The sequence below is a fragment of the Osmia bicornis genome, chromosome 11, assembly GCF_907164935.1.
Source record: "Osmia bicornis bicornis chromosome 11, iOsmBic2.1, whole genome shotgun sequence".
Lineage (NCBI taxonomy): Eukaryota > Metazoa > Arthropoda > Insecta > Hymenoptera > Megachilidae > Osmia > Osmia bicornis.
Genome location: NC_060226.1, coordinates 4,555,165 through 4,575,132, shown reverse-complemented (window position 1 = coordinate 4,575,132; position 19,968 = coordinate 4,555,165). Strand labels below are relative to the sequence as shown.

At 41.5% G+C, this 19,968-nt stretch overlaps 1 protein-coding gene and 1 non-coding gene across 9 annotated transcripts in view; both read left to right on the top strand.

The window, feature by feature from the left end:
• The window catches only part of LOC114872407, a 55,160-nt gene that overhangs the window by 19,054 nt on the left and 16,138 nt on the right, over positions 1 to 19,968 (top strand). For 6 of the 8 annotated variants that reach the window (XM_046287748.1, XM_046287749.1, XM_046287751.1 and 3 more), the window contains 2 exons: positions 3,138 to 3,249; positions 3,740 to 3,825. In XM_046287748.1, the coding sequence (XP_046143704.1) occupies positions 3,244 to 3,249; positions 3,740 to 3,825 (92 nt within the window). In that variant the 5' untranslated portion in view covers positions 3,138 to 3,243. Of the gene's footprint in view, positions 1 to 3,137; positions 3,266 to 3,739; positions 3,826 to 19,968 lie in introns of all 8 variants that reach the window. The other 2 variants (XR_003788758.2, XR_006829874.1) reach the window with 1 other exon arrangement.
• Trnav-cac lies at positions 26 to 98 on the top strand. Its single transcript has one exon. It is a non-coding gene; the product is annotated as a tRNA-Val (tRNA).

The window sequence follows — 19,968 nt, the reverse complement described above, 5'->3', positions numbered from 1 at the left end:
CACAAAATTCAGAGTCGATTGCAACGTTTCCGTAGTGTAGTGGTTATCACGTGTGCTTCACACGCACAAGGTCCCCGGTTCGATCCCGGGCGGAAACATTTCTTTTTATTTTAAATATCAACGATGATTCATTCGCAAAATCCTACATTCTTAAATGAAACTTTCGGAAGGAGACATGGAAGTTCAATTTCGATGCAATTTAACATAATCCTCAAAATTCTGATTCATCCTTTCAAACTAAGAAATACTATTTTTGAATTGTCATTCATGAAGGCATTAGATTATGCCGAAATGATCGAGACAGAATAGAAACTCTAGGAATATCTTATATGGTCGTTGAACACCTGTTCTCAGAGATCTGCGATCTTTCCGAAACGGCGAAATTCCGTTTGCAAAATTCCTGGTAATGGACTGAGGTGATTCCCAGCGAGGACAGTTTCTTTGTGCAGCAAGGAGAGGATGCGTTGATGGTATGGGGCCGGTGGAGTCAGGCTATGGCAAAACGGGCTGTCTCAAGGTCGGTTAGGCACAAGGGCAGCTTCAGTCTAGCCTGAACTCGACCGCGCCCTTCGAGGTCGTGCCATCTTGTTCCCACACGGCCATCTTTTTATTTCCTCTTCTGCTCGTGCCTCTATTAATTGCCTGTTTAACTGCCGTTCTTTTTTTCTTCTGCATCTTCGTGCTTCAATTGATATCAATTCGAACATCGTTCGTTCGACTGGCAACCCTTTGTCTTTTGAATAAGGGTGATACATCTGTGACAATTAATCGTTTCATCGTTCGTTGAATGAAATTTTGCTAATAGACAATCAGACTGCTGTTATATTTGCGAATGTTTAGATGAAAACGAATAATGTTAGTTATCGAAGCAATCTCAATCAGAGAACCTTGATCCTTGTTCGTCGTTCTCTATCGTGTACCGGACGATTATGAAGCGATCCAAAGCTCTTGGGGGGTATACTCCCGTGGGCTTATCTGGCTTTGCCGACGGGCAATTAATTAAACGACAATGATCGCCGAGCTTCTCGCACTAATTAAGTCCGACCTCTGGAAACGATGGCGGACAGCCTTTCAACAAGGTCACCATCTAATCTCCTGTTTTCTGAGGACTTTTTTGGGATACACACGAGTCTGTTGCGAGTGATGTATACTCATGTCATATGAATCATACTAAATGATTATATTTATTTCCAGGAAAATACACATTCAGATATTTAATTATCTGTTGAGCAAACAAGAATCGGACTACTTTTCCAAGTATTTCGATATTAACAATATTCAAATAGAATATCAAAATATTCGTTAATAAAAATGAAGAAGAAACTGTTACGAGAATAAACTCATCCTAGAATATTTCATAAAGGTCTGATTCGTGTGTTTCGTAAATCTCTCAAAGGACACGTCCCGTAAACGGTTATTGCTATTCTCGAAGAAGAACAGTAACTTCCTAGAAACAAAGGTAAAAGAGACAGTTATAGTTGCGAGGGAGAGGATTGTCGTTTCACGGACGACGTCGATATACACGTGAGTACGTGGAAAGCATCGTTAATTATACGCGATGCCTTATCGGCTTTTCCGATCTCACCTCGTGACCGCGTAAATCGTTCGACCCTTCCACGGCTACCAACAAGGTTACGACCTCCGCTTTGTGCGGAGAGCGATGCACGCACTATTGGGCACACGCCACGCACGTGCATATCGCGTACGTGTAGCCTAATCTGTCGGATGCATCGGCCACCAGGGATGGCTCGTGGTGAGCACGTGCCACAATCATGATGAACCGACTGCATCGTTGCAACGATCCATCAAAGTATTCCTTCTTTTTATATTCTTTCGGCTATTCAATGAAATTTCTCATCAACCCAATCTCTACCCACGTTCGAATTATAACTCATAGTACAATTGCAAACACTCGTCTCTTACAATCGTACCGCAACATTCGTTCGATCTCTAAAATCCAGAGCCAACGAATAATAAAAAAGCAAAGAAACATCAGCAAAGTCTAAAACGTCCAGCTGAGAAGAACTTGAGAAAACCGAACCAGCTCTCCCATTTATCCGTCCCTTCCATTGTCTCGAAGGTGTCCTGACAAAGACGCCACCGCAAAAATTCCGCCCCTGGAGCGTCGCCAGGAGAGGGTTTCGAGGGTAGAAGGCGGCCGATTCCCGACGAGTTTCAGCCTGGAACGAAGACGATAGAAGAAAAAAAAAAGAAAAAAGGGCCGGGTACAGAAGTAGTTGGCTGGCAGCGAGGGGTGAAGGGCCGAGAACGAAAGGGGAGACAAAGAGCCAAGAAAGAGGGAGTCGCGTTTCTCAGAGAAGCAGCAGCAGCACTACGGGTACGTTCGCTCTGCTGCTGACGGGGTGAACGTACGACGGTAGACGCAAAAATCCCTTCAAGGTCGGTGCATCCCTATCGGTACCCTGTGCGTCCGTCTGTCCGTCTGTCCGTGCCACGGTTGACCGTCCTTAGACCCGCCCTCCCGACCCCCCACCCTAACCAACATCCGAGGGTTATCCCCTCCGTTTCACCAGGATCACCCACGCGACCAGGCTGACTCAATTCAGGGACGTGCTGTACCTGTACCTCAGGGTTACCGATTTCGCCTACAGCTACTGTTATTGATAACGTTATCGATAATATCCTTAAGGCAAACGAGAAATATTATAATTATACCCTTAATTTTATTCAATACTTGAAAATGTAAAAAATACACCCCTCTGTATTCGCCACTGATAAATCGGCGATATATCGCGTGTTCTATATTTACACAAGTGGCTCTCTCGCACCCAATGCGTACAAGAATCGTTTTCAATGCTCGACTGCTCTGGATGTTCATTGTTTATAACGTTGTTAGCATAATATCGAAATAACAGAGGCATATCTGAATAAAAATGCATCCCCTTCGATCGGATAAAATCACCCACGCGAGCCTGCTCGCCAAATTCAGGGACACGCAGGTTAAACCTACCATTTTACGATTCGTCTGAGCAGAAAGGAAGTTAGGAAATACATTGATCCTTTCGAGGAAAATGGTACGATTATTTTTGCTTTTCAGGGTTGATCGAGAAGAACCGTGTCGAGAACGGATGCAATTTTTTTATCTTTAATTAACCAAAATTTAATTTTTGTTTCAGATACATCGGTCAGCAGCGAATTAAAGGAACACGCTGTCTACTCGTCACTGATGATGCACTCTGTACGATGTTACAACCGAGTCGCACACGGCGCCGGGGAAAGTAAATGGCGGTAAAAGAAAAGAAAAGTAAGCGGGGGGCGTACGCTGGATTAAGTAGAAGCGTAGACGATGGTTCGTAAATCGTGCGTGAAGGCGTGAGGTGACAGCAGGACACGAATTACTTGGCACGAGAATTCGAAACCACCGGGAGAAATTCACGCTCGCCCTCGTGTGAGGGAGACGCTAGCGTACGAATAAGAAATCGCGTGTCGGATTTACTCTGTCGTTGTAATTTGCGGTTTCACGAGCCGCACGTGGACAAGAACTGTCGGCGGTAAATTAAAATTTCACGTCCCCTCGAAACATCGCGACTTTCGTACAACGAACCGCCTATAATTCTTACGTTCACGGCAATTAAGTCGTCATTTTCACACCGACGCGTACGTACCATTACGTAAGATGATTCGATGATTCAACGCTGAAAGCTCGAAATTAGTCGAACAACTTTCGCGGAATGTTTTTACTTTTACATTCTATAAAACAATGATTTCCATATTGCAGAATAAATTCTACCCCCCCTATGGATGGATACGAGAAACGAGACAGGTCGATACAATAGATGCACCGTCAATACATGCACATACCAAGTAAGTTGATAAGTAAATATATTTACAGCTATTGTGAATTAGTAAATTAGCTATTTGACTTAGTAAACACTTTTACAAAGGAATGCGTACACGTGTCGTCAGTTTAATTTATGTAACTGAACGTCCATAAATTGATTACGTAAAGTGTTTTTCTACTGTGAATTAGGATTAGACCACGATACCTGTTATCGAATTTAACGAAACAAGTAAAGCATTCGAATTTAATAATTACACAACAGAATGCTAGATAAGCGGCCGTTAATTCATTAAGACCGGCTCATTGGCTAACGAGCAAGCAGTTCCCGTCGCTTATCCGACAATAAAAATAATTTGGCGATGAATGAGGGTAGAGGATTTTTAGAAGATAAAGAGAGCGAGAGAGAGAAGCAATGTAAGATATTTTTATTGGACGTCTGCAGTCTGGATGCACGGCCGGCCGTTCACCCGATGCACTCATTGCTTCGTGCCAATTCATATGGGATCCTTGCTCTCGATTCCGCTTCAAGCACGTTCCATCTTCCTCGACAGTACGCCCTCGCGCCTCGTAATTCGCGTGTTAAGTAAAAGGAAAAAGAGGTGGATCGAGAGGGAAAAAGCTCTTAAAAAGTTTCATGCCACTGGAATCTCCGAACCCAATAACGAAAGGGTCGAGTCGATAGTTAAGGGGGGATTCTTGCGTCTTCAAATTTTTTATTCTCCAATATTTCAAGAATATTTCACTCTTCAAATTTTTAGACGAATCCTTTCAAAACCTTATTCGGTTAGATGTTTCCCTGGTACACCATTATTTCCTTCAAATAATGGCACCATCTTCGAGGCTTTCAAAACGCGTCGAGACTTTAAGCGACGAAGATGGAGTCACGCCAGCTGTCGAGAATTGGCCACAGAGTAAAGTTTCTTGCACTCTTCGTCTTTCAATGTCAAACTGAAAGCAACTCGTTAAAGGGTGGAGGCAACGACGACGAACGATGCAGTTTACGCGAGCATTCAATGGCACTTCGCTATATGGCCGCATACCAGCCATTCCGCGTTTACGGTACTCGCCAGGCCACTATTTCTGGACGGTCAACATCTAGATGAATCGCATACGTCCCCGGTTTCCCTGTATTTCCATCTTCAGCCCCGTGTTATTTCAAATCTTCGAGCGCAGTTTGCTTAAACGCTTCGTCGACAGCCCCTGCTGAAAATTTATACTTTTTCGCCATCCTCGGTTCGCCCCCGACACTTCCAAAGGTAAACAGATTTCTTTTCTTGCCAACTCTTTGCAGTCGAACGCGTAGGGCGCGAAAGTGTGTTTAAACTGCTTATTATTGTCTGGATTTATTTTCATCCCTTATTTTCACTTCGATTTAAAAGAATAAATAAATCAGTTGATGCGGAATTTCCTCTATTAAAAAGATCGAGAATTTTGACAGGAAAAAAAGAAGTTGCCTCTAAAAATATCAAAAGGCACAAGCTCGAGAACACGTGTGAATCATCTTGATCGAATGCGAGTAATTTTATTACAACGAGCAAGGCCAAGGTCGTAAACGGTTATCAATAGCTAAATTGATCTTCCCCTATACCGGAACGCCTACGTAAATTGTTATAAAAAAATCTTGTATCTGGAACCATGTATGCGACGTCTAAAATAAAAGCAACGTTGTCCTCATCTAATTCCGGAACGATTTTATGGGAAATTCCTTCGTTGTCTTTCAACGTTACTAGCAACGAATATTTGTTGAAAAATTAAATTCTACCCTTCTTTAAGAATCCTATTATGCAAGTGAAATTGAGAACGGGAAACAAACTCTTCCTTTTCAATCCGTCGAAGCATTCTATTATCTCTTCATTTCCTATTCACAGCGTCTCCTTTTTCGCACCCTCGAAGAAGAGACGCACCCCTGACCTTAAACTCATCCCTTCGGTAGGCTGACCTTGGCACGTGCTCGTGCTATTGCCATGCAATACGTTCCATCCCCTGGAAACGACTTTTGCATCCTCATATATTATCCATCCACCCGTTCGAAATGATTAAGAAGAAACGGTGAGCGAATCTTTAATCGAACTTCCGTGAAAAGAGAGAAGAGAAATTTCCTTATTCGTCCAGTGGAAGTTAAATATCGTGGGTCACCGGTGACCCGTAAATGTTGCGGTCATGACACGTCCGTGGGTTCGATCGTACACGTTCATTCGCAAACGATGAGCGAGAGTCTGTCGACCATTTATAATTATCGACGTTCATTAATAATTCTCTTCTCGAAGATTCCACGGTAAAATCTAGGTTGTTTAATAATAGCGGGCGTATTTCCGTACGATGAGCGATATGTCAGCTAATGTTAGCTTTATTATAAATGAGCGCAACGTGTCGCGTGAAATGACCGTGAAATATTTATTTAACTATTCGCATAATTCTACGCATCTTTATCTAATCATTGAAAAACGATATAGTTGCACAATACCTAACCGTTTAATTAAATATCATCGATCGGTAGACGATGCTCAATTTTAATCAATCGCGATAGATGATAACATTTTCTAATTAATATTGTATCGATCGAAGGGGTAATTATTGTAACAGACTTCTAAGGTCGAATTTGTGAAAAACACGAAAGTCAATTATTATGTTTCTTAATTAACAACGACTCTTAATAGAGTATCAATTAACCGAGCTTGAACGCGTGGACTTTCTACACCCACTATAATTATTCTAGCCAGTGGCGTCAACGAATCGATCGATGTTCCCATAATAGAATCGCGAAGGTAAATCATTCTAACGATGACCCCAACGATGGCATTTAAAAAAAAAGCAGAGGTGACCCTGATTTTTGTCCGTAACATTTTTCTATCGGGCTGAACTTTCCCACAGCGAAAGGGTTGAAGTAACAAAAGCGGTGCACGAGCAATCAATCGCAATCGGTCGTTTCACGCTCTCGCGAGCAACGGCGTACAGATCGATAGACAGAGCGGATGTATATCTATACCGTTTAATAGAACGGAGGAGGTAAATCACTCCCCGATGACCTCCGATCAAACAACGCTGGTAAAACGGTCACGGTGACCCTCGCCAGTTGGCTCTCACCTCGTTCGAGGACACAGATCGATGCTCGAGCAGTGTCAATGTCAATCCTAGGGCGGAGATGCGCGACGAGACGAGAAGGGGTTGCAACCGGCGTTGCGTCACCCTGACGTCAGAGCAGCCCGTTTTTGCCTTAACACTCACCGACAACCCCTGTTTACCCTTGTACGAGGCAACCATCCCTCTACCCGACCCCTATTCGCAACAACCCTTCTGCTCGCAATTGCTAGACCACCGCATTAGCCTTTTTCCGACTGTGAAACCACGCCTCGTCGACGGCTTTACCACCGACCACGGCCCAACCTGTTGATCTACCGACGAGAATAAACTCCGAACCCCCCTCATTGTGGAAAATACCGGGATCTCTAGGACACGCCGGTGTATACGCGACGATCGATGGACATCAAGAGGGCCACCCGGTTGTCGGGCTTAAAGGGTTTCAACAGAACGATACTCGAGATACGAGTGGATGAAAGGACTGTCAGAGGGAGTGTTTCGAGTGATAGGGATTGCTTAGGAGGTTACCAGTATTACGTGGGCGAGGGCCACGTTTCAGACGATTCAATCTGAATTTCTTACTTAAACAGTGAAACGGTGTACATTACTATGGCAGACTGATTAAAATTCGAAGGATGTTCAATTGATTATTTGTAAAAGCGATACCCATGTTTTTGTTAGCATTGAATTTTTATTTCAACCCCTACAGCTTACTCGTAGCCAGATGGTTAATCCAGACGAGAAAGTCTTTTTAAGCTGTGAATCGCGAACGAGCAGGCTCGAGCTCGAGCATTATCGTTTATCTCAGCTTAAAGCTGGATCCATTGTCTCTCAGCGAACGCGACACCGGCAATTGCTTCTTCTCGGCGAGCAATGCTATTGAAATGTTTCTAATCGTATCTACCCTAGAGACACTCTGATTGACTCGCTATTCATTCTTCCAAGGCCGAAGCGACACTGCGAAAAGTCTCCTTCGATATAATTGGCTTCGTGCATCGAATACAAAACAGCCAACACCTTCGTCAACGTCGCCTTTCAATGTGCATCGATGAAAGAATTCAACAGGACTCTAGGAAGTATAAGGATACCCGACGAATAAATAGGAGCTAAAACATCGGAGACGATTTTCATGCTGACGATTGCTTTTTAGAGCATCGATAAGCGCGTCGATCGAGGTCTAACTAAAGGTCAGAGGCTATACGAAACAGCTGACAAATTGAACTTTACGCCGATAAGGAGTTAGAATCGAGGATAAAAAGGAAAGAGGTGAAGGTGAATGAGAGAAAAGCTTCCATTTGGAAACAAAAGATGAACAGAAGAGCCCTGACATTGGGTACCAGCATGACCATCTCAGGATCTCGAGTTACCCTCCTGTCTACCCGGATGGGTGCGCCGCTTTCGGGTGGTCCAGCGTCAAAAACAAAATGGGAAGGTGTGGGTCTTCTATGAAGACACAATCGAAGAAGCTCGTGATCAATGATCAGAGTGTTCTTATTGGAAAGCAAAAATAAAACAGAATATCTGTAATGTCTAGAACTAGAATATCTATTTGATATTTTCATAATTGGTGATTGACAAGTTTGAAAGAGACGAAAGCGAGAGTCTAGACTCTAAGGTCGAACTCAATACCACCTTCCAAGGTAATGATTGGACATGTTCGTTTTTCAGGATACCATGGGTCGGCCACCTGCTTCTTCGAGATCGTTGCTCGGTTTCGAAGAATGTTCGGTGAAGTCGATGAACAAATTCTTCTACGCCCGATGTACTTTTTATTAATTTCATAATATGTTCAACGATATTTCAGTGGAAACAAAGAAAAGAAAAAACTTACTACGCCTGTGCGATAAAAATAAACGAACCCTGAAGAGAGGGGGCTCGAAGGTTAACGGAAGAACGGAAGAGGTGTTCTACGACGGAAACGAATAATTGGACCGGCGTAGGAAGGACAATTTCTGAAACGGATGTGCCAGACAGACGGCCTATTATCGGGGGCAGATTAACTGTTTCATTTTTAATAATTCGTATATTTGGTCAAGGACTGGACTGGCTGAATGTTCCGAGGGTCGTAAACTGGCCAGGTGTTTCACCAGCGATATATAAAACGAAACAACGCCGATTTTCTGGGTCGTCACGCCAGACGGACACCCCGAATCCTGTGTTTGGCACATGACCGTCGTGAACATATTTTACTGCCTCCCTATGTAGGTCACACGCGCCGTGCCTGAACCTATGATGTATCATACACATGGTTTGATTTCTTTTTTTTTTCTCTTCAAATGTTTGAAACCTTAAACGAGGTTTATTTCACAGCTACACATAAGCATGTATCGAATCTGTCAGTTCTGTCACATACATCTGGATGAAATATGAATTTTCACGAGTATCTGTCATCTATTTTAATTGACACAGATTTTAATTGACAAAAACCTTGTGGAAAGGTTTTGTACTAATTGTATTTCAAGAATCACGGTAGTCCAAACCATTGCTGTATTTAATTACGGTACCAGGAAGAATATTTCATTGAAAAATGGCAAAGTTTCATTAATTGACCTAGTTTACAGTTGATTTATTTACACGAAAATGATTAAAGTGGATCCTGACCGAGATCCCGGTAAGGTAAGATGTCCGGCACGAGTTTGATATCTCACAAAAAGTATTTCACTCTGGCAGGTGTTACGAGACCGCTGTTGCCCCTGTCCCAACCACCTGCTCATTTTTTATTGAATGTATACCACGCGTTGTGTTCACACTTTGGGTCCTCTCGGTTTACCCTCTCCATAGGCCACGAAGAAGGCAAACAGCCCTCCACGTGCCAGAAACCAACCACTAGCCGCGTCATTTCACCGTTAATCCATCAAAAAATTAATTTTCCTTATGTTTTATATTTTCACAAAATTATGTTTTGCAATGATCAATTTTTATAGTCGACTACTCGATAATTAACAAATGAAAACATTCTTGCATAAGAATTAGATTGATCGACTAAAAGACGAAAGTGGAAAGCATCGAAGACCCTGAAGAACGATAGGATGCAGGTGCGACCCCTTTTTCAAGGTCCTGATACTTTCGGTGCCCCAGACTCTTGTATCAGACGAAAGGAAGAGAAATCGTCCTTCGAATTTAAAACGAACCACTCGATACTTCGCATACCAGATGATCGTCATCTGGGAGAAACAGGTGATCCGGTGGTAAAATGATCCATATTTTGCAACTTGTAAAAACTACTATACTATCGAACTACGTTGAATCAATTCTTTTTTAGCCCGGTTTGTCATTGAACTGTTCTATCGGGAAAGACGAAAGCGCCGTGCTTAATTGACTTATAAGGACGAAAGCGACGCAAAGTTAATTAAACCATTAACCCTTCCAGGCAGCCAGCGAATATTCCTAAAAGCTGTACCGCATTGAACGGTAATTCCCAGCCAAGGGTACACTTTGTGGAGGATCGAAAGCTCTCGGAAGCCATTTGCAATGAGTTACGACACGATCGGCAATCAATGATCACTTTTTTGTTTACAATCTATCTGTTCCTTAGAAACTTCGGTCAAGGTTTCAATACAATTTCTCAAATTCTATCTATGCGTGCTCGAAATGGGACAAGCGTATCGACCTGTTTCCGTTTCGATCGCGTTTTTTTAATTAGTCGTGTTTATGCTGACGTGAAATTACCAGGAATTATTAATTAATCGTAAGACCTTTACACGCGGCATTCTTGTTAGCCGCTGCTTCACCCCTGACCAATAAAAGAAACGGTGTCAAGGCCTTTGTTGGACTAAAGTTTGATAGTAAAACTAATCTAGGACGTGGCTTGTGTTAATGGACAACACACCCGGTCAAAGTAACCGAGGGGTGACCAACGGGTCGGAAAAGAAGATAAATTTCTCTACGAAATTTCGTTGACACAATCATACCGTATACGTGAAAATCATATAATTTACTTTGTGAGTTATATTTATTACCCATGGGTAATTATTCAATTACTTTATCAAATTAATTTATTAGATATATATATTTTTTTAAACGAACTTTTACACATTCAACGAGTTCAAAGTCGCAAACAGCGGTTCGCCTTTAGTCACTTTGTACTCAATTGTTAGAAGTAGAAGAATCGTGTCAAGGTTCGCTAGTGCTAGTATTAAATTAGCATTAAGCTCGCGTAGGATGCAGTCTCGTAAAGACACAGGTGTTGCACGCTCAACGCTAATTTATCGTAAGTAGATGTTTCACCGCGACGATCAGTCAAATTATTCCGATTGTCCCACTTTCATATACAAAGTTTCATTGGAAAATATTTATGCTTCACCCTGTTCTAAATCGCATTTGAACAACTTTCGAAATACAGAGACCAGGCAAGCAAATAAATTATAATACACGAGTTAAATTTGTCAAATGTATTATTAATTAAATTACAATTTTGAGATAAAACATTGAATTTAAAACTGATGAAATTTCTTTAGCATGAAAAAGATTGATCTAAAATTAGATAAATGTACGGTAATTATAAAGAATCGTGTGTTCGATTCAGTCGATATATTTTGCTCCACCGGAAACTGAATATTAACCTCAATTAACATCGATATTCCTATACCGTGGTACTTTGTCGTGAATAATGTGCGGGTGACTAAGATTTCTTCTTCCTCTTTCTGCTACTGATTCCTGAATGATTTCATCGCGACGACCCTGCAAGACCTCGAATTTATTTCCTGCGTCATGTTGCTCTAATTATTCCTCGTAACCGACGGAAATGAATTTGAACTTCGCTTTGAATCATCAAATGTCGCGGAACGCGGTTCCTAAAATTTCTAACTATCTCCCCAAACGTGAATTCTACTATGAAATTTGCCCTTACGAAACGTGTGTATAACCTTTGACATATTCAGGACTTCGTTACTGAAGTCCCACGTGCTCGATAGCAGCAGGTGAAATTTGATCAAAGCAAACTTTAGCGAACCTATAAAATGACGAGAACAGCTGTTCTCACCGTGTCAATGTTTCTTAATTGCACAGCATCGCTATGCATTCGAATTATCGCTATAGGGGCAATTCAATAGACGAGTGCAATTTCAATAGACAATATTTATTTTTCTGAACACTTTCATACAAAGAAATATTTCAATACATTTCTAATATAGTAAAATAAAATTGTTTCATTTTAAATAATTAAAATACAAAATAAACAGCTCAACGAATTCAATTTCCTCGAATATATCTGGGCTGTAGCCTCGAGGAAAGGTATCCTGGACCGAAAATGTCGAGGTTCAAAAACACCGTATCCTGGCAGTCCTTCCGCAAGCTACAAGGACGTATGGGGTCAGTATGCGTGGGTTGTTGCACCGGCTAGAACGACCGATCGATGCAGCTTGCAGAGCGGGGTGCACAACCCGGCTAGCAACGACCTACCACGTTTCCACTCCTTCGGGCACAGCAACAGGCAGCTATTTACGTGGCTCCGCTTAACGAGTTGGCCGCGGATCCTTATTCGAAGATGAATTAATTGCACTTCACCTGATGGAACGTCACTGATATTATTCCTCTATTTTTTATTACTCTATTCCCATATTTTGCTAATTTGCTAATCTACTAATTACCAATTTTTCCATTGACCATCCTCTTCAGTAATGGAATTCTCCGATTGATTTACATAACACACCCATTGTAACATGAACCATGCTGAAGAAGACGTAGACGAGATTAGATTTGAATAGCTCCGGCAATCGTCTTTAAGTGACAATCCTTAATTGAACGGTAACTACGGAATAATTTAGAAGGGACTGGCCCTATTGACGTGGAGGTCTGGTACCTTAAAAATCTTCAAGGTCAACGTGGACGAGCAAAAATATCTCAACCTTACACGTCATCTACAGAGCTGACCTTTCGATTGTACCCTGAAGAGATAAACCTATCCCACGAATAATATAACCAATCGTTATCTTTAGACGCAATTCATGGGATTTGCGTAATTGCTTTGACTGGAGGGAGGAAGGACGAAAGGATATCCTTCGATACATTTTCAACAATTTTATTATTCTTCTATTCGACTGACTGATCGCCAGACTTTGAGACTGTTAACACCTTAAAACCGACAATTTAATACGGAATAATTAATAAGTCCTTATGAAAATTCATACATCAGTCGGACATGATTAAGACGACAGTGTAATTGTTAAAGAGGAAAAGTTGACCCGCGAACGTAGAAGACGATGTCCCGGAGGGTATCTCTAAAAATACGCCCCGATGTATCTTCATCAGCCTTCACCCCGACTCTGTGGTGGAACCACCCCCGCCGTACATTATTAAACACGTCTCGCTCTGACTGGACGTGACGAGAAAATCAAGCAACCGTACAGTTTTCTACGCGATTAAAATTAAAGGGGCCACTTTTGACCTTCGTGGAGAGGAAAGAAGGTAAGAGAATCTTAACCAACGTCTTAATGAAGATTCTCAATGAGACTCGATCACGGTTGAACCTTGGTTTAAATTTTGAAAATGATCTCCAACGATCTTGGAAAATGATTTTTGAGGATGTCGAAGAGGACTAAATCGAGTCAAGGTCTCTCGACAATTCAAGAATCCGAGGGCTGTAAGGATCTTGACACGCGACGATCGAACAAGGACAAGTAGTAACGTCGAAGGTAAATAGGAAAAGGATGAAGATATCAGAAGGGTGGCGGTATCATTTTCACTGTTGGTCGACCTCCAAAATTCCCCAAGAACACGCACGTGGCTCTGTTGTACGCGCGTGCTTCTTCCTTTCCAAGGACGAAATATTTTCACCAGGACGGGAATGGCTGTTCGTCGAGGGTTCGAGAGATTGAAATCTGAAATCTCCTAGAGGGAGAAAGGTTCATTAATCACAGTTGGCTGGAAAACAAACCCTCCAGGTCTCGATCGGTCGGTAAAAGTACGAAACGTGGACCTGGGAAACGTGTAGACTGTAAAGGACCCTACGAATGCTTCCAATTAACGCCAATTATGGTTTTTCTTAGGGTTTGTTTTCTTATTCGAACGGGGATGGTTTCACGGGTTATTTAACTCCTCTTCCAACATTCACTATGAATCTTAACGAGTACTTTCTTTTTCCTGTAATTTAAACCACCGAGAGTGTACACAAATTCTCAAGAGCAATCTAAATAATTAATCGCTAAATTGAAATTTCTTGGAAATACATTTGCAAAAAGAAGAATTCCCTGAAATTCAAGAAGGGGAAACAAGTTAAGCTGATTAATTTTCTGCGCAAATGAATCGTCGAGCTTCCGTTTAATCAAAATTCTATCGAAACAGGGGCACGACTACGCGAGACACTTCCTTAAAGTTCCTCGTTCCGCTTAGTTAACAGAATTTCTCATTAAGAGGTACGTTTCTCGTTTAATTACCAAATGCTTGCCGGAGCGGAAAAAGAAAAACGGGAAGAGGCAAAGCAGCAGAAACGAAGGTCGACGTTTCCCAAGTTTCCCTGTTTGTCATTTAAGAAGAAGAAAAGAGGGTTGAGACGTGAATTCGGAGCAAAAAGAAAAAACGTTGCTGTCAGATGACGGTGGGGTCAAGGCTAAATAAATTCGTCGACGGAGTTGATGTTAGTCATTCAAAGTATTTTCTACGATTCCTTGACACGACACTCCACACTTGAACGTCTATTTTAAACGTTTCATGACTTCTCGTGAGCGGAGGATATAGAAATAAACTTCGTTGTTAAATAATGCGAGAGATTAGATTATGTTGCACGTATCGAACGAGAAACGTTCGATTTTTATCAGAATGTTTAAATCATACTTTCTGTCAAAGTTTCAGCCGATAAACAGAGGAGCCTAAATTTATGCAGAATTTATTTTGTCAGCTTACCAGCAAAAAAACGGGGTAAGAAAGAAGCTTTATAAGCCATGATATAGGGGTAGGCGGTTGCCCTACGGAGAGATTCCTGAAAATCAAAGTACATTTACAGAGAAGCAAAGCACTTAAGACGTCTCGAGAAACGATTCTAGCCAATTTCTACAAAAATTCCTTTGGTGGGTCTCGAAGCAATTTCTAGTTCAGATGGGCTCTGTAACGATCTAAGAAAAAGCCAACCGCCATTGGGGGAAAATAAGTGGAATGAATAACTTTCGCTCTTAAATCTTATTATCCGGCGAATATATTTCATCGCGATAAACTTCTCTGAACGACACGACAAAAACCTTCTATAATAAAATTTAAGCTGTAACTTTTTTCGGAACGTGTACGTATGTATGTACGTCCTACGATCGTCCACGTGTAAGTCTTGTTCTTTAAGAGCGTTTAACGCCGAGATTGACGGAAGAAAAAAAAAGAGGAGAAAAGATATAGATTCGCGATCGAAGGACAGAGAGAAACGACACGTGAATGACAATCGTGCGTTATCAGCCGTGTGGCGCAAATAGTCGCATTAGCGTTATGGAAACGGTGCGTCAGCATCGTCAAGTTCAAGGATACGAAGACACGTGAATCTCTATCTTGGTACTCGAATTACTCAAGAAAATGAAAATTTCGTGGAATACCAGATTGTAAAATAACAATTCCAAGATAGGTGGACCTTGGAAATTGTTTTCTCTTCTGTATTCTTGTGGTGAGTACTTACTTAGCAACGTTGTTAAAAATTCAAACTGATTAACAGCATTAGAATCGTTAAAGCGATAGAGGTCTAACAATTATCCCACTAATTAAAGAAAAAAAGAAAAAATTTGAACGTTATCATAACCATAGCACTGTTTTAAAATAACAAATCTATATATCCTTAATGGCTACGCCTGTAACGTCGATCATTGTGTCGAGCAAAGCAAAAAGTCACGACTCAATAGTAATTACTTAGAAATAATTGCGTTTCCATGAGTCTTTACATTTCAGTGGAAAGCAGGAACGTGGATGATTATTATTATCTGAGGCGACTAAAAGAAAATCGAGATGAAAAACTGGCGTCTAGATGGGTGTCGCAGCTAATCTACGATAACGATAAGAGGATTAGCTTTTCCACTTGAAGGAAAGGAAAAAGAACAGAAAGCCAGGAAAAAGATGAAGGACTGATAAAATCTACACAAAGGAACTTGAGCCGACTAAAAATCCTGTTATCGAATCCTATTTCTATTGAAATCAATGCTTTTTATTTCTAATCTACAGAGTATCAAAATTCAGTGGGTGAATTAGAAAAAAATTAATGAAAAACATATTGATTCTGAGTCTAATCGAAACTTTAATTAAGTAAGTAACTATCAAACGATATTTTGAAACTGTGCTAATCACCAATACTGATAATCACCTTAATTACTTGTCACACCTATGTAAGCAATTGTATCGAATTTCCGATCGATTGACCACCTACATATAAGCACAGTCGAATTCCATGACAAGGTCGCATAGATTTTTCCAATCAATCGAGTTTCCATCGCAATATGTTTGCTTACGACATGTTAAAGGAGGCACGTGAATCTTATTGAACAGTCAACTAGTGTTATCTACTCGTGCACGTACGTACGTGTTATTCACGTAACACGAGTACCAAAGTTCTCGGTATCGTAAGGTCAATCGTTTCTGGTAGCAGATATTCACCGTGTAACGTAAGCCTATTCGCATGCAACGAAACACGTTACCTTGGCATTGAGAGAATGCGTTATGCAAGCTGCCACTGCACCAGAGAAGCATCGTTCGATTAGCAGCTAATGATATACGTTTAAAACGTATTGATTATGTCGTGCAAAGTAACTTGTCGCGTTAACAAGCCGGGGCTTATCGGTGAGAAACGTTACTTTGCTGATCGCACGAAAAAATAGACAATTTCCTTGTAAGAAAATCTTGAAAAAATGAACAAACGAGAGGAGATTGTAATCGGGAAAGGGGAAAGAGTTGAAAAGTATTCGCAACTATTGACGTGAAATTAGGTGGCAGCGAATTATGTTCTCACGCGTTCGCAACGTATGTAACGATCCCAGGATATCCTGTCATCGAGCCTGACCCTCTTCGATTTCCAGTAGACACGAGCGAAAGTAGGTCGAGGGGATTGCCATGGGCACACCCTGTAGGACCAAACATGAATGGTGAGCTTAAACGTCGCTTTTTTAAACGGATAACGACCTGTATAAATAGAAGACACTTTCGCTCGTAAATAAGGAACTTTATTATCGAACCCGTGATCTTGTTTCGGTGACACAAGAAAGATGAATTTTTCCAACGAAACGCGATCCGCGACGAATAAACAGAAAAGATAAGACGAATCAGCGATGTTAACCACCCCGTCGCGAGAATGCGATCAAAGTCCATGACTGACCTTTCTCTCCGAGGGCGATATCCTACAGATAGATACGAAATAAAAGTTAACGGACCCGCGAGGTCACCTCTCGGAACAACGTTATCGGAACGCGTCGGAAGACAATAATAGCCGGGGCGATAAATGCAAGAGTTGCTGTTAACAGCAGCGCCGATTAAACGTTTCCAGGCAAGGTTACATTTACGATAACGCGCTCCTTGTCCCCTGCGTAACTTTATTTCGAAAATCATACGTACGCCAGTGGAAATATCCGGAATTTACGAAAGCAGAAAAATTTTAGTAACCGCTAAATTCTATTTGAACCGATAGTGATGCAAATTGATAGATTCTACGCCAAGCTTAAGTGACGACTAATTATTCAAAAGGAGTCAAATTTCAGTGACAAGGTCAGCAAACCTCAACGCTTATCTACCGCTTGGTGCTTGGTAGCATGTTTTTGTAATTTCGCTTATCTAACTTGGAATTTTCGCAAAAGTAAGAAGAATCGAATCTTATAGATAGGAAAATGAATAATGAAAACGAATAATGAAAATTTCACTTGTTAATCGAACATTTTTAATGCCGGGTTGATTTTCCTCGCGAAGAGGAGAACAACGATCCCGCTGGCTGACCTTCGTCAGGGGAGGGCAACGTTCTCTCTGCCCGAGTAAAATAAAAGGTCTGATAATGTCGTGGAATGACCCCGTCCGTCGACAAAGAACGACAACGTTTGAATATCACAAGAGAATTCATCGCGGTCGTCTTACGCGAACGGTTATCAATTTTGCGAGATGAACAGCCAAGGACGTGGACCTCGTTTAAATATGAATTGCGTCAATTAGACTTACCTTTATTCCCGGCGCGTCTGTTTGTTCGCTGATTGGTCAGGATTGCAGCACTGTTCACGCTGCCTTTAAGTCCCCGACGTTCAATTCTGATCCGAGGTCAGGTCAGATCTTGAAGGGTGACCGAGATCGCTGGAATCATTCGCTCGCTGATAATAATCAACCACCGACATCTTCAATTTTCCGGACGCGAGTACTCGCCCCCTCGAGTTTGTTCACCCTTCTTCTTCTTTCAATTTAGGGTGCCTTTCTAACGCGAGATATAGTCGCTCGAGCATTCGTATTTCCTCTATTTCTAATCATTTTCTCATTCTTTATGCAACAGAATTTGAATAGTTGCAAAATGAAATGTTCAAATTCATTTGCCAATATAATATCAGAGTTTTCGAAACAAACTCGTCTACTCTACGTTCAATCTTCCATAGGATCAAGAATACGTCGAAGAATCTTAAACGTAATCCTTCCGCGATATTTTTCCTCGTGTTTGTCGGAAATTTTTACGTAAACACTCGGAAATACCGAGGTCCTCCGCGAAGGTCTCTTTAACCAGTGTAATTCGAGAACAAACAAATCCGAGGAACGGGTAGGGAAGAAAGCATCGTATCCTTGATTTCGCCACTTCTCGAGGAAGTTGCGGTTCTTTTTTAAACGCGTTTCTCGTTCCCATCGCGAACGCATCGCGAACGGTGGAACGGTCGTTGCTGAAATGTGACACAGGACATTGCGGCCTCCCTCGAGACAATGTTTGTTCCCTGTGCAAGTACACTCGGCCAGGAAATCGCGTCATTACCTTCCCGTCCTCGTTTTCGAAAGCGTAGAAATTTGTGCGGTTCTTGCAGAAAAGAAGATTTAGAACGGCGCCAAGGTCTCCCCGATGACGTTTACGGCTTGCATAAATGCAATTTTAAAAATGTCACGCGATTACGATCTCGTCCTCGTTAACTCGATCGGAATTTATATTTGTTACAATTCATCCTTTCGTATCTCAATGTTTGTCTGTAAAAAATTATTGAGCTGAAAGGGTTAAATGTTCCTTCGCGCTTAAGCTGTTATTAAGCGCCACTTGTCCATGGTGCAGGACGATTAGCAAAGCAGTTCGACTAAAAATACACTCGTGGCTGCAATTGGTATTCCCCAAGTATAATGATTTTCTTTCACGTTCACAACGACCATGAAAGTTTGTAATGCGACACAGGACGTTGCGGTTGATAGATACCTTCCTTTTACCGAACGTTTCCGTCTAGACGAGTCGTTAACACTTCCCTAAAGCTCGCGATCCGAACGGATCATTGCCAGCAATTAATCGTCCATGTGTCCTCGATACTTTGACGATGTAAAAGAACGTATCGTTCTATCGATCGCTCATTGTTTCCATTCGACCATTGTCTTTTTTTCCAACGCGACAGACAAAGAACGTTCCGTATAATCTCCATCGTTAACGCTAATTCAAATGATTAATAAGTAAAAACGATAAATTATCAGAAAATCAATCTAATAATGTAGAATGATAAACCAAAGCGTATCGTATTAAAGAATGAATTTTTAATATCTTAGATAATCTATATTTTATCGTATGTCTGACTAAATACAACTATTTCTACTGCGATGATCAAGATGTTTCTCTCCTTTTCAATTTGACTAATTGGAATTTGAGGAAATCGCGTTCAACCGAAGGAAATATCTTTCAGTTACGATAAAAAGAATGTGATGTGACAAAGGTCAGCTTGATTGTCAGCTGGAAGGTCCGTTATAGCGAACTGCATACAATGCGAAGCACAATTCCGAGATATCGATCGTGTCATTCTGTATGCAGTGTCCTTCGAGATGTGGACGGAGATAAACATTACTGAAATATCCTCGACGAAGCTATTTGATCGTACACCTAGTTTTCCAACGGTTTACCAGGGTAAATGTAGACGGTAGTTTACCCAGGTCTCTATCAAGAAAATTCCTTGAGATCGATGGAGGAACGACATAATGGTCGGGTATTAATT